General features: G+C 37.6%; 1 protein-coding gene across 1 annotated transcript in view; it reads right to left on the reverse strand.

Annotated features, from left to right (window-relative positions):
- Positions 1–26,857, reverse strand: part of LOC101480237 (uncharacterized) — a 53,527-nt gene that overhangs the window by 3,228 nt on the left and 23,442 nt on the right. Inside the window, 39 exon segments of the mRNA XM_014410459.4 lie at positions 102–204; positions 301–390; positions 483–573; positions 687–735; positions 854–935; positions 1,059–1,121; positions 1,407–1,562; positions 1,674–1,751; positions 2,176–2,261; positions 4,461–4,611; positions 4,844–4,939; positions 5,106–5,265; positions 5,406–5,481; positions 5,631–5,837; positions 5,984–6,073; positions 6,161–6,224; positions 7,480–7,692; positions 8,662–8,801; positions 8,893–9,183; positions 9,277–9,474; positions 11,413–11,481; positions 11,724–11,853; positions 13,016–13,171; positions 13,294–13,485; positions 13,609–13,703; positions 13,843–13,942; positions 14,894–15,040; positions 15,183–15,298; positions 15,552–15,672; positions 15,825–15,930; positions 16,043–16,130; positions 16,242–16,324; positions 16,608–16,696; positions 16,847–16,941; positions 17,500–17,662; positions 17,873–18,068; positions 19,422–19,516; positions 25,141–25,198; positions 26,559–26,699. Of these exon segments, the coding sequence (XP_014265945.3) occupies positions 102–204; positions 301–390; positions 483–573; positions 687–735; positions 854–935; positions 1,059–1,121; positions 1,407–1,562; positions 1,674–1,751; positions 2,176–2,261; positions 4,461–4,611; positions 4,844–4,939; positions 5,106–5,265; positions 5,406–5,481; positions 5,631–5,837; positions 5,984–6,073; positions 6,161–6,224; positions 7,480–7,692; positions 8,662–8,801; positions 8,893–9,183; positions 9,277–9,474; positions 11,413–11,481; positions 11,724–11,853; positions 13,016–13,171; positions 13,294–13,485; positions 13,609–13,703; positions 13,843–13,942; positions 14,894–15,040; positions 15,183–15,298; positions 15,552–15,672; positions 15,825–15,930; positions 16,043–16,130; positions 16,242–16,324; positions 16,608–16,696; positions 16,847–16,941; positions 17,500–17,662; positions 17,873–18,068; positions 19,422–19,516; positions 25,141–25,198; positions 26,559–26,699 (4,724 nt within the window).

Here is a 26,857-nt window from a genome sequence, read left to right on the forward strand (position 1 = left end):
AAGCAGTTTGCATGTCTAGGCGCTTTTTTTATACACCTGTAGCCATGGAAGTGATTGGAACACCTGAAGAATAACAAAGGTAACATGTTTATGAGACTTACGTTCATAGTATTCATAGACAGATACAGATGCGGGTTGTAAGACGCCCACTGGCATTTCCTGTTTGATTCTAAAAGCAATTTCCTCTGGTCGTGTGTGAGAAACCTGGGAATTGAAATATAGACAGGGAAAAGCATAAATAAAAACCCAGGCAAAGTGGAAAAAAGGGGGATAAGAAGAACGATTGGAGTGATTTCCAACCTTGTCCAAGTAAATGATGAGTGAGCCTCTTTCTGACAGGGCTTTGTTCATCTCATATTTTGATATGGTGCGGCCACGTCCTCTAGACAACTAGAGACACACAAAAAGGCCAAATTTTAAACATTAAGAGGTCTTATTATTTTGGTTAACTGTAACCACATAACATTACCATAACTTCTTACCAAATCCAGGTCTTTTGTTTCAACAGCAAAACCAGTTAGTAAGCCAATATCCAAGATTGACATGCCTGCATCACGATCCCTGTTCTTATACCTGTAGAGAGAATGATAAGAATGATTCAAATGACAGCAGAGTTAAATGGACGGGAACAAAAAAATCCTATTAAGCCAAAACTATTTCTAAAGTGTAGTTTATATTGTACTTACATGACCTCTATCCTAAGTTTGTATATCTTTTCATCTGCATTTGATTTTTCTGAAAGAATAAGGAAAAAGAAAAAATGAGCACAAACAAATAAAATGCCATAAACTGAAGCAAACAGATTTAATGAGATAAGTAAAATAAAAAGAGGAGATAAAGGACATCAAAGTACCTTCTACGAGATCCACTTTGAGGGTAAAATTCTGGCAGTCACTCTCCCGTTCTTTGGGCTTAGCGTAATACAGTGATACCAACTGTTGCATCAGAAAAAGTGTGTTTTTATATTGTGTGATAAATAAGTCTTTGTAATACTGTTCTTTTAAGGTTTAAAAAGCCTTGTCTAGGATTCTGAAATGATCAACTAACAGATAACTTACTGTCACTGTTGCTTCTCCTGTTCCCCTAGCAGTCACTGTGATGTCCTGGTTTATATCGTTAATCTGTTGGGATTAATATGTACAAACACACAAAGATGTGTTTGTACATATTATGAGAAAAAAAACAGAGATAAGCTCACTTTGCTCCCACCGACTGAATTTAAATTGCATTGAATGTCTGTTAGACAGGGAAAAGGAAATAGACCAAAAAGCTTGCAGAGTGGTGAGATGGATTGCCAAAAAGACAGAAACACTAGCAGTACTGAGATTTATTTACTGCTAGAGGACATGTTTTCAGACTGACAAATTGTGCTACATGGTGACTGTGTTTGTGTTGCTTCTTCTCACCTTAGACGTTCTTGTGGCATAGTGGTTGTTCTGATTGAAATTGTACTTTTCAGGTGCCGACCTTCCTGGCAACTTGATGTCCACATTCAGATCATACTGTGGTTCGTTAGCGTTGATCCAGTACTCTGCTACAGCTTGATAGACCATTATAGTAGCCTGGAGAGAAGAAAAGTGGGGGAGATAAAGAAAGGCAAAGGTTATAAGGTGGGATAATATGTATAAAATATCTGCCTATGATATCTTGATTGACAGGAAGTTTTGTGTTACCTGAGTTGATCCATAGCCTCCGCCCACCTTCTGTTGTGCGTTGAACCATCTCACAACAGGTCTGGCATCTTCAAAGTTCTTTATTAAAACAGCAAAGGACAGGAGTAGAGTGTTAAAATAAATTATGGAAAAACATTTTTCAAAGGTACTTTGAAGGCTTTCTAATCTGCTTTTTATTTGGGTATAATTCAAATCCAGTCCAGAAACTTGCCTAATGAAAGAAAATGCAATGTTTTTCATAGTTCATAACGACTCTGTACAAAGCAATGTCTTATTTGTTTTAATTTGTATTTGCACACAATAATAACACAACATAAAAATAAATGTAGAAATTATCTTCATTGAGCTGGAATTTCACAGTTAAATAAATGGTAACTCTGGAATGGTCAGCAATGGTATTTAAATACTGTAAAGTAAATTTTCAATGATTTTGTGTCCAAAACCTATAATATTTTAGAGACACATGAATGACAGATGGATGATATAATTTGGACATGCTCACCTGAGACTTGACAAGAGCAAGAAGAGCATAAGCTGTGGTTTCCAAAGTGTAAATACGGCCTCTAGGTACAGGCCAGTGAGATAGCTCTGACAGACACAGTCACACAAGTACATTTTTATTACTATAATATAAAACAGAAATATTTTAGAAAAAATGTAAAAACTTTTTTCAAGTTAAAAAAAATACTGGTATTCATTAGATAAAAGTAAATTGATAAATATATACCCAAATTCGAGTAGGCACACTGGATTTTACTGAGAAGTCAGAAATGAATCAATAATATTCAATAAGTAAAATTTTCAGGAACACAAGAAAATTGATGAGATTTTTTCAGATATTTTATAAAATAGTAAATTTTAAAATTCATGAATAACAAAAGTCATGGTCTTCCAGTCTTCAGTGCTTTTCACCCACTTCTGTCTGTCTCTCCTCAACTCTCTCTCGCTCATCTCCCTCTGTCAGTGTGTGTGTGTGTTCACTGTGTGTCCCTCTAACCACGCCTTCTGTTCCAAGGGAAGGTCCTTCCTCCATTTCCCGCATCTCATGTCCGAACACCAAGAGTTAAAACAATCACCTCGTGGCAGTCTTCAGATGATCGGCTTTCTATTCAAGCTAGAGGAATTCCCTCATTTGTGGCAGAACAATGGCTATCACCTCTGTCTAAAATCAGCCACATCTCCCAGAAAACCAGTTAACATCTCTGTATCCTCCGAACCACTTGAATTATCCTCTATTCTGCAGGTTTATCACAAAATTTCAGAAATTTTCCATAAAGATATACTTTTACTTTCACCACATTGACCATTGAACATTAACTTTTCTCCAGTGTTTCTTTTGGTGGCCAAGTCTGAATAAGGGTTTTGGAGCATGTGTCTGCCCTCTCCACTTGTGCTCAAAGGAAAACCTCTCACACCCCTCAAGTTAGTCTGCTGCATTCACTAACAATACCAGGATGCCCTTGGTCCCACATTGCATTTGACTTTGCATTGGACTCTTTTCAACTGCAGGTAACACTGTCATTCTCACCATCCTTGACTGTTTTTCAAGGTCTGTACATTTTGCTGCTCTCTCAAAATTGCCCTTTTAGTTAGAGACATCACAGATTTGGTGAATCATGCGTTTCGTCTGCATGGGATCTCTCAAGACATAATAAGGGGCCCAATTAAATATCCTATGCCTGGAGAGAGTTTTGTGCCTGGGTTAGTCTTCCCTCTGACTTCCTTCTTTCTGCAGACTAGTGTGCTGACCAAATAAGGCAACCAGGATTTGGAAGCGGCTCTCCACTACACAAATTAGTCCAGGTGGAGCACGCAGCTAACCTGAATCAAGTAAGCCCACAACACTATGACGTCATTGGCTACTAGGCTCCCACTTGGCTGACATTTGAGGCGTTGCTGGGCTAACAACCTCCCCTGTTTCTGGCAACTAAAGGTAAGTGTTCTGTCCACATGCAGCAGCATCTGCACCACCTTTAGTGCATCTGGAAGGCCAGAGGGTTTGGCAGGGTATCTACGAAACATGTTCGACTTAGAAATGAATCCAAAAAGTTCCCCACCTCTGGTGTCAGCAAATCTGGAGTTTCCAAACTCTTCTGTTGGTAATCAGCTGTTCTGTCTGTGATTTAAGCTAGAGGAATACCCATATTTCAGGCCTGATTGTTGAACAGCAAAGAGTTAGTGTTGTCGGCACATATATGAAGTTTTTATGTTCTGTCTATTGTTGTCACCTCACATTTTTCTCATCTCTGCGCAGGAATCCTGGCTGTGTCTCAGTGAGTTTTTAAGACAGAGAGTTTTCCCTGTAGAGTTTCTGTGGATCTGTAAATATTGCAAACCTGGACACACTAGCTCACAATTCCTTCTGTTGTCATTTTTTGTAACTTTACTGTAAATAAAAGCACTATTGCTGGACCTGTTCTGAGTTCCACATCTTGAGTCCATTTGCACCATTACCAACCATTAATGACAAATTTTTTTTTTGTACTTTAGCCTATGGTTATGTCCTGTATGTATGAGAGAAGAACAGGGTAGCAACTGAAAAGCACTGAAAAAATCCTCAAGAATATATTTTTGCAGTACAGTTTTCTTTTTCACTGGTTTTTGGAATTCACTGAGACTGTAATAATCATAGTTACATTTAACTGATTGTGCAAACATGTGCGGTGTGTATGTGTGTGTGTGTGTGTGTGTGTGTGTGTGTGTGTGTGTGATTGTGCATGCGTGTGTGTGTGTGTGTGTGTGTGTGTGTGTGTGTGTGTGTGTGTGTGTGTGTGTGTGTGAACATACCTGGGGAAACAAACTTGAATAGGATCTCTTTGTTCAATTTGTTTTCATTAGCCAGTGCATATGATGTCATGGCCACAGCATAAGGGTTGGTGAGGCTGGGCAGGCGCCTCTCCAGGTAGGCCACTGCTTTGTCTATACTGCCTGGGAGACTCTGGGCAGATGAAAAAAGGAAAAAGAAAGGAAGATAATGAGTGACAGGAAAACGGAACATAATGTTCTTCATCCTTTTGTGAGCCTACAGAACATGTTGGTGAAATTAATTAAATTCTGTCTGTTTTTGCTGGTCTGTGGTTTAAATCTTCAATGCAAGTGCAATAGAAAGTATCACCGTTTGATTATTTTAGATACTTTGTAACAACAATGTTTGCAGGTGAAATACTCACATTGACAGTGTCGGAACATATTGAGCGTGACTCTTGCATTGCAATGAGGCAGAAAGCTGTCATGGAGGCGTCTGAATCTAAGCCGGCCACATCACCCTACAGATGAAGCACAAACATATTATTATTATTTCTAACAGAACTTTTTTTTAATATTTATAAAAGCTGATTGGCAGTTGTATAACTGGTTTCTCATTTAGTTATAAGTTATTTTGTATTTTAAGTATAGATGAAGAACTGGTGTTAATGAAATCAGTGCACTCACATTCATCTCTCCGTGGATTACAGCTGTAAATTCTTTGAAAACACCATCAGGTTGTTGTCCTCTGAGAATAAGGTACTTGACAGCATCACAGATTACATTATCTTGTATTGCAACCAGATGATGGGCCATTGCAAACACCTTGGCAACATAGGCAGTCAGCCTTATAGACAGGAAGAGGGGATACAATAGCTTAATATAATTTATTTGCCCTTACAATAAATTGGCTTTGCAAAATCAGAAATTAAAGCAGCATGTGCAAAATATTATGTATGAATTCATGGATGTTTGTGGGTGCCTCACCAGGTGCTAGCTGGGCGAGAAACAAATGCAGCAAACGATCCATCATTTTTACGGAAGACCAACTCGTTTGTGTAACCTTGATGAAACAATTAAAGAAATAAAACAATCTTTTTACTTCACTGCTATTCAACTTGCATCTGACTCTTATCAATTAGAAACAATTTTGAGGCGCTCTGTGTGTTTATTGTGTTACCAAAGAATTCATGTACATCTGTGAGAGCCTACCAGTTTTTATATGTTGGAGAGCTTCATTACGTTTCTGAAAGCCCACAGTTTCCCATTGGTTGGTTTTATCCAAATACAAGGTTGCAATAAGAGGCAGGGTCATTGAGATCATGTTCTGCTCTCCACAGCCCGAGGGTTGTCTGATTAGAGTGCCCATTGAGTTTCCGCCAATGGCATTCTCCACCAGCTGAGATACTTGTTCTCTCCCTGCATGCATACACATACAAAAAAGGTTCACAACACCCATTAAGGTAGTCAGTCCCGAATGTCAACAATAACAATATATAATAGAAGCTTCAGGGTGATATAGCCACTGAATCACATAAACTGCATAAATATTAAATATTTCTCACCTGTCACAGAGATCTGTGTGCTAGTAGGTGTGTTTGGAACCAAATCTTTCCTTTTAATTCCACTGTTAAGAACTTCGTTCTGTACACCATCTAAACAGAGAAAAAAAGGTTTTATTAAGGTGAAAATCAGTGTGTGACTGAATAATTAGAATCTAGCTTTTTAATAGATAAACTCACTTTCTCCTTTCTTAACAGGATCTAAAGTCACAATCTTTGGATGTTTAACCAGTACGCCCTCAGGCTGGAAAACAGACAAACATTGGAAGTCATCATTATTTTAGCAAAGAAAAGTGCAGTAGCTACAAAACAGGAAATAAATCCATAATTAAATTAAGTCCTCCACAGTTTGTCCTTCTAAGCCTAACTGCAGCCTTTATGACTAAACTCAGTTTAACTTTGTATTCTTGTTGTGTGAAGTGAACCTCTCTCGATGTGTGAGAGAAGTAGCCACAGCAGCAAAAATGCAAATGATGTTAGTAGTCAACTTACTATTGCAGCTATAAAATGCGTACTTTGTAGTTGCAATAGATACTGAAAGTGTGCTGCTGAGAGGCAGATAATAATTAAGTGACTGTGGTGGTTTACAATGTTATGTTATGCACAGAGTATTTTTCCTTACAATATATAAAATATAACATAATATAAAATATAACATCATCAATATTGGTATGAAGCTGAAACTATTTTCAAGATGACAATATTTTTGACGTGTCGTTTTATGAACATTACAAAAATTCTCAAGACAATTCTGTGATATCTGGCATGATGTGGTTAAGTGGCAGGATCCTCAACACTGTTAACTAAGTGTTGATGTTTTGAAAATCCTTCACTTAACTGTCTGGTTGCAACATTTTGGCCATCTGTAAAGCTTTAGATGTCTGACTTAGCTTGAACTGTCAGGTCTATTTAAATTTCAACAACATCATTATCTATTTTTAACTATACGTAATTATTAAATATTGTTCCCGTGTAACTTTAACCAAGGTGACAGACTTCCTGCAACATTAACCATATTAACCTGTTATTTTAATTCAAATCACATAGTTTTTCTAACTTGACCTAAGTCACATTTTAAATAAAATCCCTTTTACAAAATAGACACAAAACAAGCAATGAACTAAAAATGCATTTGACCAGTATGATTATTGATAATATTTTTGATGATTTCTGAGATTGTTAAGGGAAATTTTTTGGCAGTAATAATCATGTAGTGATTAGAACAAAAGATCAACACATATTATTAGTGTACAAAATTATCAGTCTGATGTTTGGTCTGGGATTGAGCCAGACTCCAGTTGTTGTTTCTGTCTGTTCCTTTTTGTGCCTAAACCTCAACAAACAATAACTTTCAAATTATTTTATTACTACCTTTACTACAATTTTGAAAGGCCTGTTCACATTCAGATAAGACATTTTTTGGTTTTTGTTTTATTTAATAAGAAAGTGATATTGAACACATTTTTGGGCATCCAAATAGCAAACATTGGTTTTCTTACCACCACCCGCAACATCTTCATGATGCCATCATTGAGAAATGAGTCCTTAACAGCTGCTTTAACCTCAATGCGCCGTTCTCCCTCCTTCATGGGAATAATGACGAAGGGGACAGATCGTGTGGTCTCGGGCCCAACAGTGACCTCCTGGCGATACCTACCACGTTTGGAAGCTGAACTGCACACGTGCTCCTCCTCAGTCAAATCAATGCGTACCTTTATAAAAGAAAAACAGCAATGACAAAGTTGGAGAAGAGACTGATCATGTGGTGTTTCAAACTGGAAGAATACAAAGATCCTGATGAAATACGGAGATTTTTTTGAGCATTCCTTTAACTTTCGGCAATTTCAGTTACTCCTTATTTACAGAAAACGAAGGTAATAAACTCAACATGAAAAATGGTAAATGGTAAATGGCCTGCATTTGTATAGCGCTTTACTCAGTCCCTAAGGACCCCAAAGCGCTTTACACTACATTCAGTCATTCACCCATTCACACACACATTCACACACTGGTGACGGCAAGCTACATTGTAGCCACAGCTGCCCTGGGGCGCACTGACAGAGGCGAGGCTGCCGGACACTGGGGCCACCGGGCCCTCTGACCACCACCAGAAAAAGGGATCGTACTCTTCAATTTTAGTAATATATGATAAGCCTAGATAGATAGATAGAATCGTTTTACTTTGAACATGTAATTATGACTAAAATAACAAGAGAAAAGAAAAACTTAATGACATTAACTTTTTGTGAATATCTATCAATATATATATCTTGTCTACACAATGTTTATGCTCGAAAAGGAGTAGGATGAAACTTACACTTTTTCTGTTCCTACCCCCTTGATTGAAATTCTATTATTTATAAATCAATATTCAAAATTCAGCATTATATAATGTTTAACTATATACAAGTCTACACTTATATATAACACACAAATTAAAAAAATTCAAGCTCATGAACCAAAACAACAACAAACTACATTTTTACATAAAATGAGCAGACTATGGTTAACACGCACTAAATTTCTAAGCTTTGTTAAAATAATCTCTTTAATAATCAGTTCTCTTTTTTTCAAAGGATTTTGAGAACACAACATGAAAATGCACATAATAAACTGCACAAGACGACACTTTTGAACACCACTGTGTTTCAGTCCAGTAATTACTGTGGTTCTGTACTTACAGTGATTCGATCAGGGCTGTAGTTGTGGAGGATTGCTTTAATTTCTATCTGCTCTCCACGGACAGCAGAATAAGGCAGCCTGAGATCAATGAAGAAATCCTTCTTGACAATGACCTCAAATGGATCACCCACACAGATTCCTTAAAGAAAATATGCAGAAAATAATGGCATTTTTAAAAAAAAGTAAAGGGAAGGCCAAAAAAAGCCATATTTTAGTCACCGAGTCCTCACCGTGAGTTCTTGACAGACTGATGCCGGTGAACTGCCAGGTTGTGATTGAATCTTGCAAAGGAACATTTCTCACAAATGATGTGGTGTCACTGAAACAGAGAAAAATGTTTACAGTCTGAGAGATGTTAAGATGTAACTTCATTTGTATGTGTTTGTGATTTACTGTGACTCACCAAGGTGTGTTTCTAGGGCAAGGAGGCAATTTGATATCAGACCAGAGCCAACTTTCTGGGAACTTGGTGCGAGTAACAATTTCATTGCTGTCCATGAAACTGTTGTCTTCTCCTTCACCTGGATTTTGATTAAAAATGATATAATTTTGTGAATTTTATGACACATAGTATGAATGAGATAACCCCTTCCCATTTTGTTTCCATCTCTTACTGCGAGCCAGTTTGAGGTCTTCCTCCCTCTTCTCTGCTCGAAGAGTTTCCACTGCCTTGCAGCAGCGCAGGAAAGCATCACGGCAGCCTTGACCATCAACAATGTACTCGCTGCGGACCTCACAGGTGTATGAAAGGGGGGTTTCCTTCATGCCATCCAGACAACACTCAGTTTCTACTGGGTCTGTATAATTTTTTACTGAAAACAGAGACGGTTGTGGAAGAAAGCATGAGAACTGTGATTCACTGTAAAGTTCCAAACATATATTTTTAAATATGTCTTTTTGTAAAAAGAAAATATTTTAATGAAGTCAAAAGCATAAAATAAATGTTTTATTTTTCTTTTTGTCTGTTGTATATATATATATATATATATATATATATATATATATATATATATATATATATATATATATATATATATACTTATTAGGGGTGCAACGATATTCGTATCGATATTGAACCGTTCGATACAGTGCTTTCGGTTCGGTACGCATATGTATCGAACAATACAACATTTGTAATTTATTTTATCAACTTTCCTTCTGACGATGCTGTCTGTGTTGAGCGCTCAGTGAATCTGCGTTCGACTACTCCGCCTAGGCTGCACTGTCGAGCGCAGATCCACTGAGCGCTCAACACAGACAGCATAGTCAGAAGGAAGAGCGCAGGGCACCTCCCCCACCCTCATTCAGATCTGGCGTTTGGAATTATTTTGGTTTTCATGTGACGTATGACCCTGAAGGTAAGCGAGTCATGGACTAAAGTAAAACAGTATGTTGGATGTGCCATGCAATGCTCAATTACATGGGTGGGAACTAGTGTGTTAGCGCAGTTAGCTCGTTAACGTGTTGGCCGTCTAGCCCCATGCACGGGGCGATCGGCGGTAGCTCGTTAACGGAGATTTGCCGTGTTGTGGTGTTAAGGTCATTTCAACGAGATTAACCTGAAAGCACTAGTGGGAACACAACGAATATGACTGCACATTTACGCCGACATCATCCTAGTGCAAAGACAAAAACAACAAGCATGTTACTAACTTTAGCCGAGTCATTTAGACAGCTGTTAGCACATGATTCTCCTTATGCTGCTGAGAATATAGCCCAGAAGAAGCGGATAGTATAGCTTTTATTTTGGAAAGAGACATTTCTCTGTAATAAACTCTCTTTTCCAAAGATGCATGATTCCTCAATCAGATACAGGGCTCGCAATATCACTAGCCCGACGTCCCGGAGCTAGCGATTTTTTCAGTCGGGCTACCAAAATCTATCTCTGCCCTGCCCGTCGGGCTATTGTAGGAAAAATATATGTCAATGCTTTTGCATTCTTTCAGAAATGTAGCTGGGTAATTATGTCATTGGCATCGGTGAGCCACTGTCAATATGTGACATATTGAAGTCGCGTTTGAATTTGCGCTTGTTTTTTTGCTTTCACTTTGCAATCGTGCGAACTGTGTATAGAGAGCGACAGCACTGATCTTTGAGTGATGATAATTTGCGCACCAATTCCTCTGACATCGTCTTATTAATCGTTAGCTTACTATGCAAACATGACAAGTGAAATCTCCCGCAGCAAGCTTAAACATGTGAGAGGTTGATCGCGCAGAGAATCGCTGAGCTTATGTGAGTGCGTGTGTAAAAGCAGCAGGATTTATATTTGACTACGATGACCTGGATGACTGAGAACCTTCACAGACAGATATATATTTCAGTTCTGCTGAGCCAAATAAGACAGGTCAGGGTGAAGCAGTGACAGCCAAAGAAAAGCTTACCACAAAACGGAGAAGTTATGACAAATCAGACTATAAGGCAAAAAGAAAGTGCAGCTTTATGGTTTCATGGACAAAATAATTTCTGTGGCTGCAATATGACGAGCTAAATAACCAGGGCTGCACATAAGTGGTCCGCAGGTGCGCATTCGCTGTCAAAATAAAAAACACGCACAAGGGTTAGGGTTAAATTTAAAAACTGTACTTTTGAGTTAAAATATATATTTATAATTTTAATAAATGACAAATTAAAAAGGCATGAACATTTTTTTTGTATCGAAAAAATATCGAACCGTGACACCAAAGTATCGAACCGAACCGAACTGTGAATTTTGTGTATCGTTGCACCCCTAATATTTATATACTTACATAAGCTGCTTCTGACATCCATTACAGCAGCGTTGCGTTTCTTTCTGTTTGCAGGCTGGCATTTAATTTCTGTAAAATGAGACACAGACAAAATATACCATATCAAACAAGCCTGAATCTGAATTTGGTTTTTATGTTACTAAAATAGAAAGAATATAACACAACCTTTGTTGTTGGACTGTTCAAACATGATAGAAATAATCCTTTTTTTAAGTATAATATTTCAACTTTATTAATATGTTTGTGATGAAGCAGAAAACCCAACATTCTTCAAGGGTTTAGCAATGAAGCCGAAAGAAAAGTATTGTCACCTTGTCTATATGTGGTCTTTGCATCAGTGTTGGACTCAAACAATAGCCCAGCATCAAAGAAGACACCCATACTGTCCTTTCCTCCACCAGGTGTGCAGCCTGTGTCATACTGCTCTACTATGTCCCACACCTACAGGTTAAAGTACAAACACATACAAGAATGTAAATTGAACAGTAAACGTACAATAAGAGGACTCGAATATGGCTCACAAATCTATAAAAACAAATGGGCTAAAAAATAAAAAATGTCTTATTGACATCTTAAAGATTATATTATGACATTGAATTCACTGTCACATTTTAATTTTTTTTCAAATTTTAGACTCACAATAATCAATAATCTCACAATAATCTCATATGAACACACACTCAGAGCAACAAATAAAACTGGGGACCTACGGGCCACCTGTCGTGTGCCCCAGCTAATGCATAGTTGTTCTGAGGCACAGGTTAGCATGCTTTAACAGCATAACAAGTTTCAGGTTTTTGGTATGTATTGTAGAATATTTAGCTGATTTAGAGTTTAGAAATGTGTTATCATAGAACGTAGAACTGTTGTAGAGACACTGACACTGCCCTCAATATAATAAAGGCTGATTGTGTTGTGAACTTAGGAGTAGATTGTAGGGTACCCCTCCCCCACTTGAGCTGTGAAAGTAAAACAGAGAAGAGTTAATGCTGAGTGGAAATTCCCCAGAGGATGTATGGGTGGGGGTCTCAACATTGTAACTGGATACCTGTGGTCTGTAAGGGAGAGGGGTTTTATGACCTCTAGGGAGTTACCTACACCCACAGTGTTTTAACTGTCACGCACACACATCCACACGCACACTCACTCATGTGCACACACATACACACAGGTATGCGCACACAGTCACACACGAGCACTCACATAGACACGAGGGAACGCACATGTAGGCATTCATGTGCTCGTGCACATAGACACAGACAGAGTTTGCAGCACACCGTAGGGGGTTTTATGATGGGGTCACTTCTATAAAGCTGGCTGTAACTAACAAAGGGGTGAAGATTTGGAGAGGGAAACCGGCCTCGTCTTCCCTTCTAGAAGTGCATGCTTAAATGAAGATGAATAAAGATGAATAAAGGTTTTGTGAAATGACTACTGAGTTCCGGTGCCGTCTCTGGAAGTTTCGACGAATAAAAGAACCGGGGTAAAACTGATTTCTCAACAGTATGCAATATGTAAATTAATACAAAATCCAATATGTGCAATTTGTTTACTGAAGCTAAACAATTTATAAAATATAAAAAGCAAAAAATCGAGAAATGACCTTTTTCTGTGTCAGGCGGTGCTTGTTGTTTAGGACGTAGACACCTTTGTCAACTGCAACCAGTCCCACTGTGGCCTCTGGATTTCCTGTGACTTTCAGACTAAACATCTTGCGAGGCTCATAGGCTGGAGCAGGTCGTGAGGATTCCAGTTTCAGCTAAGTGAGGGTGACATGCAAATTTGTATATGTTAAAAAAATAAGTACTACTGTAGAAATGAGTAACATTTGTGCATTTTGGCTGTAAAGATTCACTCTTTCACAGCTCTTGAGTCTCTTACAGTGCCCATGCAGGTGTCTTTTACATCCACCCAAACAGAGTCTGATACCACTTCATTTGAACTTGTATGATAGTATGCTATGATGCGGAACGATGGCAGCATTTCTTTGGTGATTGGTTGTATCAGGGAAATCAGTACTTGGCCTCTTGTCTTATAACGGCCGTATTTCACTAGCTGACCTCTGCTCTGGATCTGGGGAAACACATTTACACATTAATACCTAACACCTTAAGCTCACATGTATGTACTATGACCAGTCGTTGCATCACAGAAAAAATAGCTATATATACAAAAACAAATGAATACATCTCTCACCAGATATGTGATATCATGATTTTGATTTGGCTGCTGGTTGAGATTGAGGTTGATTTTTAGATTGTCTGATATTTTCAGCTCAGCTGCGTCCACACCTGCAAATATGTTTCAATAAATGTTATAGTTTGAACACATCTTTTAGTGCCTGTTTCACACAGTATACTTCCACTTCTACCTACAGTAACAATCTTTATTCTTTTACTTGATGCAATGCTTCTTCAAGATTTTTCTCACCTATGTGGATAAAAGTCCTGGTCTTGCTCTGGTACGGTCTTGCTGTCATCTCTGCTCTTGCTTGTTTATCAGGTGTAAGAATGTTGTCATCGGTCACTGCCTGTAATTAAAGACACACACACATAAGCCATACTAAGCATAAGACAAACATTCATGTGCTTTCATGTGTAACTGTGCAAGGATCAGTCAGGACCTGTAATTAAAGCCCAGCATACATAATCAATGAGCAACAAGTTAAATTAAGTGATAAGCAAGTGATAATCTCTTTCTATGTTATTGTAAAAAGGGGTTGAAAATGATCTTTATTGCTTGAGGGCAGCATTTGTGTGAGCAAGCGTTAAAGTGAGCCAGAACAATCCAAAATAGCATTCTGGCAGCCACTGTGCTGCCCTATTATTATTATTACATTATTTTTATTATTACATTATTATTATTATATTAAGTCATTTTTAATGTTGTCATTATTGTAATTATTATTATTAGTAGTAGTAGTAGTAGTAGTTTGAGTTGAAGTAATAGTACTAGTAGTAAAAGTAATAGTAGTGGAAGTAGCAAAATGGGTCGTTTTTGTGACAGTTAGGTTATGCACATGCAATGTACACTGAATGTGACGTGTAAAGCAATCCATCCGCAGAGGGATGATGAACATATAATAAATATAACAAATGGATATATAACAAATGTTTGTTTAGTTTTTTTTAAACATACAGATGGTAATAATTGGTGTTGGATGATATTTCTTGCAGCAAGACACTGAGACAAATTCCTTGTTTGTGAACAAACTTGGCAATAAATGTAATTTTGATTCTAATTCTGATGTTTATGCAAAGTTTTGTTTATATTGGCCCACCTGTTAGGGAGCAAATATTAAAAACAGACATAAGGTTATATCTATATATAGATATATATCTATATATATACATATATATATTTGTGCTGTAAGATTATTGGTGGTGCTGTTGTTGTTTGTTTGTTTGTTGTCTTTTTTGGAATACGCTGTTATTTTTTTTGGGGGGGGTTATAAGCTTTTTGAAAACTTAAAAAAACTTACATTGATTCTCAGCTCGGCTGCATTTCCTTCTGTATTGATGGTGAGCCGAGCCATGCCGTTAGCTGCAGTGAATCCCCTGACTGCCCCAGGATTAATCACTACTGGAACGTTTTCTGCTGGTGTTTCATCAGGATTTAAAACTTCAATCTGACATCAGAAAAAAGAAACTGAATCATAACACTTTTTAAAGCAATTATAATTTCTTCAAATACCACAACTGATATATCAAAATTATGATTTCAAAGTGTAATATTATATCAGACTATGTAAATGTAAATTAGTGCTTTACCGCAACATCAAAGGACATTCCTGGCTTGAAATATTTTGGAGTTCTTTTAAAGTGGATCGTATAGGGTGATGTAACAATCTGGATACCTCTCAGCTCGGCCTCCACCATTTCACTACCTGTGACAGGGTACAAGAAAATAATTATACACACAAAAACTTGTCAGAATTCATTTGTTTTTCTATTACTCACTTTGTTTTCACCGAAAATAAAAACAAAAAACAGTAATTTCTCATTTCTGACACAGATGGGGTTTTTTTTTATTTAATTTTTTTTGTTTTGTTGATACTCATATACTATCTCTAAAGCTGATGGACCATTGAAATTAACATATAGGAAAATCTGACCAAAAAGATGGGCTTTCTTTCTTACCACTTTCTGTCAGCACACTGACAGATACAAATATGGCGCCCCCTACAAGGCTGTTGATGTCCCTCTCAACTTTTGTTATGTCTTCCGTCCTCAGTGTCACCTCTCCTTCACCATTTTCAATCTAATTCAGAAACATAAAGATGTTCATGTAAAGATATGTTCCGCAGTTATAGCACAATAATACAGTTTCTGAATAGTAGGAGGTATTTAAATTCTTATGTCAGCATTGCTTTATATGGAAAGGCTAAATCTTAAGTATAAATATGGGCTCACCGGCACTCTCTGAAGAGAGTCTGGAAAACTCTGCTTACTTTGGTCCTTTTTGATGACCCCAAATACCACATAGGCTGTTCCATCCACCTCCTGACCAAACAGATACCTTAAACCATGAAATAAAGATGTGCTTGTGAACAACCAGTTCGAACCCAGGTCAAAATGTAACAATAAATGATCACATATATACTACTTAAATCCACAAAACAATTACATACGTAGCTTTGATTCTGACGGTGAAATCTCTGCTGTTCACGTGGAAGAACTGTGTTAATGGTGTCAGTTTCACCTCAAAACTGGGAAGAACTGCAAGATTAAAATATTTTCTTTGTCAAGTTCAAATTGCTATTTGTATGGCACATTTAAAAACAGTAAAGAAATGTTGTGCAGGTACTGTACAGATAATGGGATGCTCACCATACTCTTTGACCTCAAATTCTGCAGAATAGATTTGCTGTGGGTTGCTCTGGAATTTTGCCACCACTTTCCACAATCCAGTACTAAACACACACACACACACACACACACACACACACACACACACACACACACACACACACACACACACACACACACACACACACACAGAGAGAGAGAGAGAGAGAGAGACAGATATTAATCAAACAAATAATTCAAGAATTTGTAAAACTGAAGGTAACACATTAATTAGACTGCAGAGTATATTCTACACACAGGATTCACATTGTTATTATTATTATTATTATTATTATTAGCAATAATAATAATAATAATAATAATAATAATAATAATAATAGTACTCACCTAACAATTTCACCAAGCTGGAAATCTCCAGAATGAATACCTGATTTTAGAGAGACTGGGTCAAGTGGTAAAACAATGCCTTCAGGTGTCTGTGGAAAAACATAAATTTTCAAAACTAAGATATAAATGAAAATATTAAAAAAATCTAATAAAAAAAGTTTGTGTTTTCGTTGTTTTGCTACGGCTGATTGCAAAATGTCACTTTCAATTCTGAGCCCATGAAGAATAAAACACAATACCACAAACTCAATGGCAATGGAAGCATCAGATTGGGCTGCTTCATCCCTCTCTACAGGCTCCATCTGGGGTGTCAGTGCAAACATCCTGAAATGAACTGAAGGGAAGAGAAGATGTTATTTTTGCTGCTCGGGCAGTGATGTATACATGTTGGGAGGAATATTTAATAAAGAAGTTTGGTTTTCTAATTTAAATTTAAAATATTTCTTAATCAAACCGAGGGAAATATATGACTTTTTTCCTTTCAAATCTTCACTGAAAAAAATTATCAGATGTTCTAACCTTTTTCAATGGGACTGCATGGACTACACAAAACAGCTTTCTAATTTGTGAAAAGTGATGCCATAGTCACATAATTACTGTAACAAACTCTAAATTATTGGAGCAGCACCATGTTTCCTTAAGTTTATTGAATGGCCCTGAAAAAATATTGAATCTGTATTAAATAAAATAAAGGTAGAACTATGGAAGCATGGAACACACGACATGGGAGCTCTAGCTTTATTCACCTCCATACATCAACTGAGCACATCGCACCCAAACACAACAAAAACCCCTCCTCTAAGCTTGGGTTTGAGTGGAGCCCTCTAGTGGGTCACCACAGAACTACCCTTGTGTGTGCTGTTTCTCAGTCATGAGGTAGCGGTAGACTCACCTTTGCTGTTTGGTGTATAAAGGGTCTTGTCTGTCTGAATGAAGATGTAACCAGACTGGAAGGAAACCATGACGACTTTCTCCAGGAGGCGGTCGGGGAACTGAGCCTGTAGGTACACGTACTGCTTCGCGTTGGGATCTTTACTGAAGTCTCCTGCAGGGATCTGAAACCAGTATGAAAAGTCTATAAAGACTTGGATGGCATATTCAATGATAATTGAATTTCAATGTAATAGAAATAACAATGATAGTCACATAAGCACTTCTGGATGGATGCAAACTGCATTTCGTTGCCCTGTACCTGTGCATGTGCAATGACAATAAAGTTGAATTCTATTCTATTCTATATGCAGTAAACAAATAATTCAACTTACCGTTACTTTCCCAAGCTGCTGAAAGTTATTTGCATTGTTGAGGGTCACGGATGTTGTTGCCAGCCTTTTAGTTTTGGTTGGATGGTTCATCACATTGATTTCAACCCTAACGTCTCCTCCAGTGCAGTCTTGACACTCCACAAAGATGTTTTCTGCAGTTCCCACCCGCAACAAGTTTGGGGCAGACATCACTTGCCTGCAGAGTGGTGGTAACATAGAAAGATGTTAATGATTTTAGTCTCTGTGTAGATAAACACATGCTGTTACTGACTAAAGAATAAATTATTTATTTATTATGTTATATGTTCATTTTAGACACTATGAAAAACATGTTAATAATTGCTGAAATAATTATTTTTAATTAAAAATTAAAAATGAATTATTATTTTTATCTATTTATTTATTGTATAAAGGTTTTATGAACAAATACTTTCAAAAAAAAGTATTTACCGGCTGTTTTCCCATGTGACCCTTAATTATTATTTTTTAATTTGTGGGTTTTTAAAAAATATTTTTCAAGGTTTTGAGGAAGTGGAAATAGCCAGTATTCAGTAAGAGTGTTACATAGGAATTCTTAATTCCCAGGTTGACAAATGCTATCTTTGTGCTTCTTTGCTAAAGTCTGAGCTCACATTTTTGAATACTCTCTATATATTGCAGTGCAGCCTGATGCCAGTTTGTTGATTCATCATTATTATTCATAGACAATATAAACCATTTTATATCATAAAGTTATTGTAGATTTTGTAATCCTCTTTAAGGTCTGTTTAACATGAGAAGATCATGTCTTGAGTTAGAATATACCCTTTCACAATGTTTAAAACACTTTAGATGCTGTTCTTTGATGTTGTTCTTTCTTTATCATAATGACAGTTCTTTTCCCTATAATATATGACTGGTTGCTTGAAAAGGAGCCACAGTGACAACATAAAGAGATTGTCATTATAAACATCAGATGTTTTAACCCATGGAAAGGTTCGTTTTTTGGGTAAATTCCGATTGGTTATGAGCTATGTGCTGGACTTTAAACACAATCAGTGATCTATTGATTATCTTGAATAAAGTCCAAAACTAAATCAATACATCTTTTCATCATGCTTCTGGATTCTATTTGCTTTGTCTGGCGTAATGCACCACTGTGCAAACTCTGGACAAAGTTTAGGACAACTTCTTGGCATCACTTTAAATACCAGATTACCTTGACTTATGTTACATAAGCTGCAGACCTGGCTGCAGCTTCTCATTACACAAAAAAACAAATAAAATTAAGTTAGCAATAAAGTTAGTTGGACTGTGGTTTCATTAATATTTCATTAATATTTTCCTTCAAATACCACCCATGCCTTCTTGCTTAAAAAAGAATGTGAAACTATATATGCAAAATAAAATAATATATTCATGCAAAAATTCGATTCAATTCAATTCAATTCAATTCAATTCAATGCAATTAAACCTTCTGCACACATCCAAGATAATGACATTGGCTTTGTTTTGCATGAATTAATTCAACCTCACTGGGAATGTGTAAAAGTACAGCAGGTCTACTTACAATGGAGCTCCATCAGCCACAGAAGTGAGAGAAGCAAAGGCCAGAGAGGCCAGCAGCAGCAGAGTTCTCCTCATTATCCTGACCCTTTTCTGCTGCTAAAGTAAACCGTGGCCGTGCAGCATCCTTCTTTTATTCACTAACCTCCCTCCTAGTGCACTCCCACAAAATGTCTATTCATCCTCTTTCCAAACACATGTACACACAATTTCCCAGCAGCAGGTTGGGAAACAGTTTAGTCCTGATAAATATTATCTCTTCTCTAAAGAAACAAGTAAACACTGGAAAATCAATAAAGGTTTACATGTTTAAATAATGTCTTACCATGCAGTTTAGTAATTAGTTCACGGGATCTAGTAAATATTCTTTTGTGTTTTATAAAATGTCATGTTATTGCTCATATTATTGTACTGCCTGTTTTGAATCCACATATCCACCAGTATGTAAAAATGATCAGACAAGTGGTCTGATCAAAACATATTGAGTAACTTTACATGACGTATTTGGCTGGGATTTTTGAAGTTTCAGCAGCAGGGATTTTTTTTACAGTAAAATCCTGACGCCAATATATGAGATCTTGTATTTTAGGATTTCAATGACAGGGAAAGAAAAGAAAGCAAAAGGGATCCTGCCTTTACCCTCAGAACAAACTTATACTTCTCTGTGCCACATTAACCAAGGGCATAGAGCACTGCTAATGATCCTCCAAAATGCTTATCATTTAAAGGTGGTGGCATTTATATAATGGTCAGTTGATACTACGCTGTAAAATCTAATTAGTTCACAGAACTCAAAAAAACTATGCAAACTTGGTGCCTCAAAAAAATTGGGTAAAGTTTTACTTAAGATGATTAAGCCTGGGCAACTTACTCAATTTGAGTACACTGTACAGCCTCATTAGTTTCCAGAACTCAAAAAATTGAGTAAAATTTACTTAAGATAATTAAGCTAGGGCAACCTATTCATTTTGGGTACACTGTACAACCTTGTCAGTTCCCAGAACTCAAAATAAATATGCAAACTCGTTGCCACAAAAAATTGAGTGAAGTTTCCTTAAGATGACTAAGTTAGGGCAACTTATTCACTGTGAGTACAGAGGAAAAACCTGTTTCCAGAACTCAAAAAAACTAAGTAAAGCTTACTTATGTCTGTGAAGGTTCTCAGTCATCCAGGTCATCGTAGTCAAAGGAGCTTGCAAAGAAAAGCATCTGGACTTCTTAAAGAAGTCCAGATGCTTTTCTTAAAGCTTACTTAAGATGACTGTTAGGACAACTTATTCATTGCAAGTATGCAGTATTAAGAATAACTTGATATTCTTGGGAGAGTCATAGGAGAGGTGGAGAATAAACTTAACCTGGGTGTCTACTGTCTTGTGCAGTCTGGGAGATGATTGAATGTTAGGGTGGGTACAGCTTCTTCTGCGGTGGGGTCGGGTGGGGTGCCCTGGGTCCTGTGGGGCTGGGCGGTCCTGGTGTTGTGTTTAGTATGTTGCTCTGTTTTTTTTGGTTGTTTTCTCTTCTTTTTCCCTCAATCCAGGAGATTTTTTCTCGTCTTTCTCTTTTTAAGTGCCCTTTCTCACTGTCCCCCTTCCCTTCTGTTTTTCTTTTCCTTCATCTTTCTTTCTCCCTTTCCTATCCCTCACTCATGTCTGTCCCGTCTGTAACAACTGAAAATAAAATCAAATAAATAATAACAACAAAGGTTGATCAAATGGACCAATACGGCAAGGCCGTGATGATCCATTTGGCAAAGTAAATCCATTGGGTATCCTTGCTGGTCTTCAGACAACAATTCTGACGGCTAAAGAACCAAATGGGACAGGCAAAAAAAAAAAAAAAGAATAACTTGATATTTCTGACAGTACAATACTAATTATTTACCTACTGACAAACATTTCAAGTTCAACTAAATGAAAAAACAATTTGTGGTAACCTGAATATGATTAACAATAATTAACAACACTTTTTGTAATGACAACTTTTTTTTTCAAATGCAAAAACGTTTAACAGCCAACATACTGGATGGACACTGTTCTCTTGAACAACAAACAATTACATTGCCATCACTGTTATAATCTTACAATGAAACAAAGTCTCAGATTGAATTATTCTGAAAATAAGTTTAGGCCTACCACAAGTGTGTTTTGTACTTACTTATATAATGAAAATAAAACATATTTATTGTTCTGTCACAAATGCAGTCTCTAATTTAAACACCGCATTTGTTTTTCATTCCAACACAGGAGCTGGAATGTTGTATTATTTTAAGGATGCCTTGTTTCCAGTCCAGGCATTACTGCCTGAATGACTGTCATGGATCGAGGTGATCGAGTGCCCCTCCGTCAGCCAAACCCATCTGTTCTCTGATTGGATTGTTACATTTGTGATTGACATGACATTGACCAATCAGATGAAAGGAAGAAAAATAGGGTCAAAATTCGTACTTGTAACTTGCTGGGTTTTTTTTGGCTAAGTCCACACACAAATCTTTTTTACACACACACAAATTCTTTTTACACATACAAATCCTGATTTACAAGTACAAAACTGATTTACAAGTACAAAATATTTATGACCACATTTTCAATAAATAAGGTGGATGCCTCATTGAATTGCTAAATCGCAATTCATTTTCATGACCTTAAGTGTTTTTTGTGATTTTTCCTTTTGTATTATTAATTACTTAAAACCCAGGACATAATTAGGAGAACTAATTTATTTATAATTAAATAAAAAAATGCTTTATTATTGTGGCGGGCCGTGGTCTGCGATGCTGCTGTAGATGAGATGGACTCACCCAGTAGCGGTTTTAGATACGGGCGACACGGGCTGTTGCCCAGGGCAGCATCGTGGTGGGGGGCGGTATCACGGGCATCGGCAAAAAAAAAAAAAATGCTCGTACTCATGCTGCCCCGACATCAGTTAGCGCATATTGGGAATGGCATAGGCACCGATCGGTTTTCTATTGCCCATTTCCTGGGAGTAAGGGCACCCCCTCGTTTGCAAGGTGCGCCTGCTGCTTGCGGCGCAGAGAGGGGAGGGCGGGGCGGCGGGGGATTCTCTGACCGGCTGGAGCAGCATCTAATAACCAACTCGCAAAATAAAACAAAATAAAAACAAACCAACAAACACAAAAACACCAGACATTATGATACAGACTTATAATTTGCACCAATGCTTTTTCGAAATTCTATACATGAAAAATGAGTGCGAGAGCCCTTGGTGCACCTGCTTGCTGCTGAAGTCAAAGTAAACTTTATTGTCATCTCCGCTACAGTCCAGTATATAGAGAGACGAGACGACGAGGCTCCAGTTACAGCAGTGCAAGTAAACAAACAATATATATAAGAAGAGTAAGAAAATAAATCTACACTTTAGGACTAGGGGTAAAGGGATCAATAACAATTATAAAATGTAAAGAGGGAGTGTTCGCCCAGGGCGCCTGTTAAGTCTAATTGTTGAATGTTGCCATTGTGTTTCTTAAATTTGTACAGTCTTAGTTCAAGCAGTAGGATCAAAGCCATTCCTTTGATCCTGACCACCTCTCCAACCACTCTGTGCTGGGGGAGGTTTTATTGTAGATACATCCTATCTGGATGATCTGCTTCTTTTGATGTAGGCTTCCTGCGTTTACGACCAGAGATGGGCAGTAACGCGTTACTGTAATCTGATTACTTTTTTCAAGTAACAAGTAAAATAAGGGATTGCTATTGCAAAAACGGTAATTAGATTACTGTTACTTTCCCGTAGGAACGCTGCGTTACTGCGTTACTAAAACCGCGATTTTTTGCGAGAATCTCTCACGACAGTGACGTAAGCGAGTGCGCCGTTAGTGACAACAGCTGTGTGCAGATCAACAATGGATCACATATCAATTGTGGGAGAGAGTATGAGCGTGCAGCGTTTAAAGCGTGGAAGTACTGACCTTACTTTGAGTTTGATTCCATAAAAAGTGACAAAAACATTAGCGTCCATCGTGTGTGGGAAGAAAACTTTTTACAGCGAAAAAAACCCCTAAACTTCCAAGCAAGCACCAAGTGCACTATGACGTAATGGGAAATTCACAGAGAAACTCGCGGATTCTTCAACTGACCGCGGCACACCTGCACCAGGGTAAACCTCCACCTACCGCAGTCCTGCTTTACAGGTGAAAATAGAGCAACAGGACCGCTGAGTCTTTGACTTTATTTATTTTCTGTTGTGTTTTACTTGCATCTATTTGAAAGAGTGAGTGTAAACACAAAAAATACTTTATTTTATGTGCTGGAATGTGTAGAAAATAGGTTTAAATGTTAAACTAATTTATTCAAGTCAGAGAATGTTGCATACAATTACATTTTTGCTTGATGCATAAAGTTAAAAGATTAAAACTAATAAAACAAGTTTTAAAAAGAGACTTTTCCATTTGATTACATTTTGTATGATGGATTATGTAGAAAAAGTAGAATTGGGCTGAAAGATCTATCGCTTTATCACCTCTTCAGGTTGTAAATCGTGTTTTTAAAAAGTAACTAAGTAACTAAGTAATTAATTATTTTTGAAAATAAGTAATCAGTAAAGTAATGGGATTACTTTTTTGGGGAAGTAATTAGTAATTAGTTACTGATTACTTTTTTCAAGTAACTTGACCAACACTGTTTACGACCCTTTGATCAGCAGGAGGTCTAACACACACACACACACACACACATTCTTTTTTTTTTTTTTTTTTTTTTTTTCACCTTTTATTGTTTATTTTATTTTCACTTACTGAATACGGGACAGACTTGACTGGGGGAAAGAAGGGGAGAAAGAAAGAGGGAAAGAGAAACAGCTGGGAAGAGGGACGGGGGAGAAGGGCACTCTCTGCCCTTCTCCCCCGTCACACACACACATTCTTACAGAAGTTCACACATATACATGAAATGCTTTGTCTTAGAACCAAGGGGGCGTGGCTTTGTTCTGACGTGGTTTGTGTGAACTGTCTCTCAATAAAAGGTAGCAGGAGGAGGTCAGATCTGGGGGTCATTTTCGTGGTGGACACAGACGAAATTTCGAGTTACTTTTCTCAAAATTCTGAATTAATTTCAAGTTAACAAAATTTATTAATTTAAAAATTTTTGAATTAATAAGTCGAAACTCAAAATTACGAGATATGGATACTTCTTTTTTTAGTGGCGGAAACGGGCGTTCATAAATAACAGATTAAATGCTGTGTTGAGGCTGTCATTTTTAGCATCTACATGGATGTTAAAATCACCCACAATAATTATTTTATCTGAGCTGAGCACTAAATCAGATAAAAGTCTGAGAAATCCGACAGAGACTCTGTGTAAGGCCCAGGTGGATGATAGATGATCACAAATAATCAGAATCAGAAATACTTTATTAATCCCGAAGGAAATTATAGGTTACAGCAGGCAGCACGCTAATGGCGCATGCGCACTTACAAAGGAACCCTCCGACCAAACTTTATACAAACATCACATTGGGAAGACATGTCAGACAGGTAGGCTGATAGGAAAAAACAATGAAAATACATAACATGAGGTGAGAGGAGGAGAAAAAAACTCCACTCAGACTGAGCTCCTAATGGGAGAACAGTTTGAGAACAGAAAAAAAACACCCCAGCACAAAAAGCACATGTCTGTCAATACACCATAGACCGCATGAAATGATGGTGGTTTTTCCTTTAGTGCGAACAACTGCATGTGAATTTCACAGCCTCTCTAGCAGTCCGACACTGGTCTCTCAATCTCCCATTGGAGAGCCGTGAGCTTCTCCAGGATGTTATCAATCTTGCTCTCAAAGAGCAAATTCTGAGAACTCACAACCACCGTGAGCTTCTCCAAGATGTTATCCAATTTTCGCTCAGTCTTAGTCTGAGTGTTCACAGCAGCCTCAAGCTTCTCCAAGATCTTATCCGTGCTGCGTTCAATGAGCCCATTTTGAGAAGTCATGACTCGTCCCATCGCTTCAATCACAGCAGGCAGCCTTGTGGGGTTTTGAACAGCCAATTCCACTTTCTTTAATCTTTGATAAGCCTGGGCCAAGCCAGCTCCGATCAGCAAGAACCCTGTTATCATGGTTCTGAAAAGGTAGATGTCTTCAATGTCCTCGATCGACAGTCCCGCCAGGCACACGGCCCTCCAGTTATGCCACCCGTCCATCATGTATCCGGCAGGGAACGTCCCTCCAGGACACTCAGGCTCACCCGAGCCCAGGTTCCTCGTTGAGAAAAGGGTGTCAATTGCATTCAGGGACCAGTTGATCAAATCCATAATTCCTATTTTAGGTTTTAGAGAACAGACTGTGAGAGTGTTCCAGGGCAAGAGTAGAAAAGTAGACGAGACTAGACAAAGACACAAGAAGCCAAGCAGGGAAGATAAGGGTAAGGGAGAGGAGAAAAGTGCGACCGCCTTCCTCAAAAGCCAAAGAAGAATGTTTTTTGAGTTTTGCAGCTGGGATGGACAAGGCTAAGCATCAGGCTTTCAAATGAATTAAAAGTCTGTCTTGGTCTTTGGTTGATTAACAGGCTGGTGAAAATAGCCCAATTTCTAGAAATGAGAGCAGCTGGGTACTGTCTCTCCTAACAAGACCAGGTTTCCTCCAGAAAGTTTCCCAGTTATCTAAAAAGCCCACACCGTCTTTTGGACATCATTCAGAAAGACAGCAATTTAAGGAGAACATAAAACTTTGGACATGGCAAACGTCAAGGAACACGGGTTCGAGTCTGACCCGTGGCCTTTTGCCGCATGTCTTCCTCGCTCTCCCTCTGCTTTCCTGTCGTTTCTTCACTGTATTTGTCTGAAAATTAAAATAAATGCCAACATATTTTCTTATTTCTGCAGTTATACTAACTCAGTAATATTTCTATACATCCAACCTTTTTTCTTGTACTTATCAGGTTTATAAGGAGGGCTGGGTGTTTTATCTCAAATGTTTTATTTTTTTGTTGTGCTTGTCATGGATTAGTAAAGTTTCAAATGCATTAAAAATTCGACAAATTTATTAACCACCATAAACTTGAATAAACACAGAGCCAGTACCAAATTTTAATACATTTTAATCACTGCAGTGAAATGGTGAAACCCTTATGTCTGTTTTACAGAAAATTGTAAAAACAGCAGAATAACAAGACTTGAAATGTTTTTTGTTTTACTAGCCGATGCATCTAAAGAGTGAGTACTGATTGACCATCTCCTCCAAGCCCAAGCAGGTATCCCGGTATTTGTCAGTCTGACACTCTTCTGCTGTAGGCCAATACTCAACCCAGGTTCTCTCACCAATTACGTACTCGAATCTGAAAAGAACAATTGAAAGAAAAATAGTGTTTGTGTGACCAATCAGCAAAATACAGAATAAAACAACTGTGATAAATATACACAGTTCAAGTTAATTACATTTATTCACTGAAGGTATGATTAATGAATAGAACTCTGAGATTAGTTTAAATATACA

This window comes from Maylandia zebra, linkage group LG6, assembly GCF_041146795.1.
Source record: "Maylandia zebra isolate NMK-2024a linkage group LG6, Mzebra_GT3a, whole genome shotgun sequence".
Classification (NCBI taxonomy): Eukaryota; Metazoa; Chordata; class Actinopteri; order Cichliformes; family Cichlidae; genus Maylandia; species Maylandia zebra.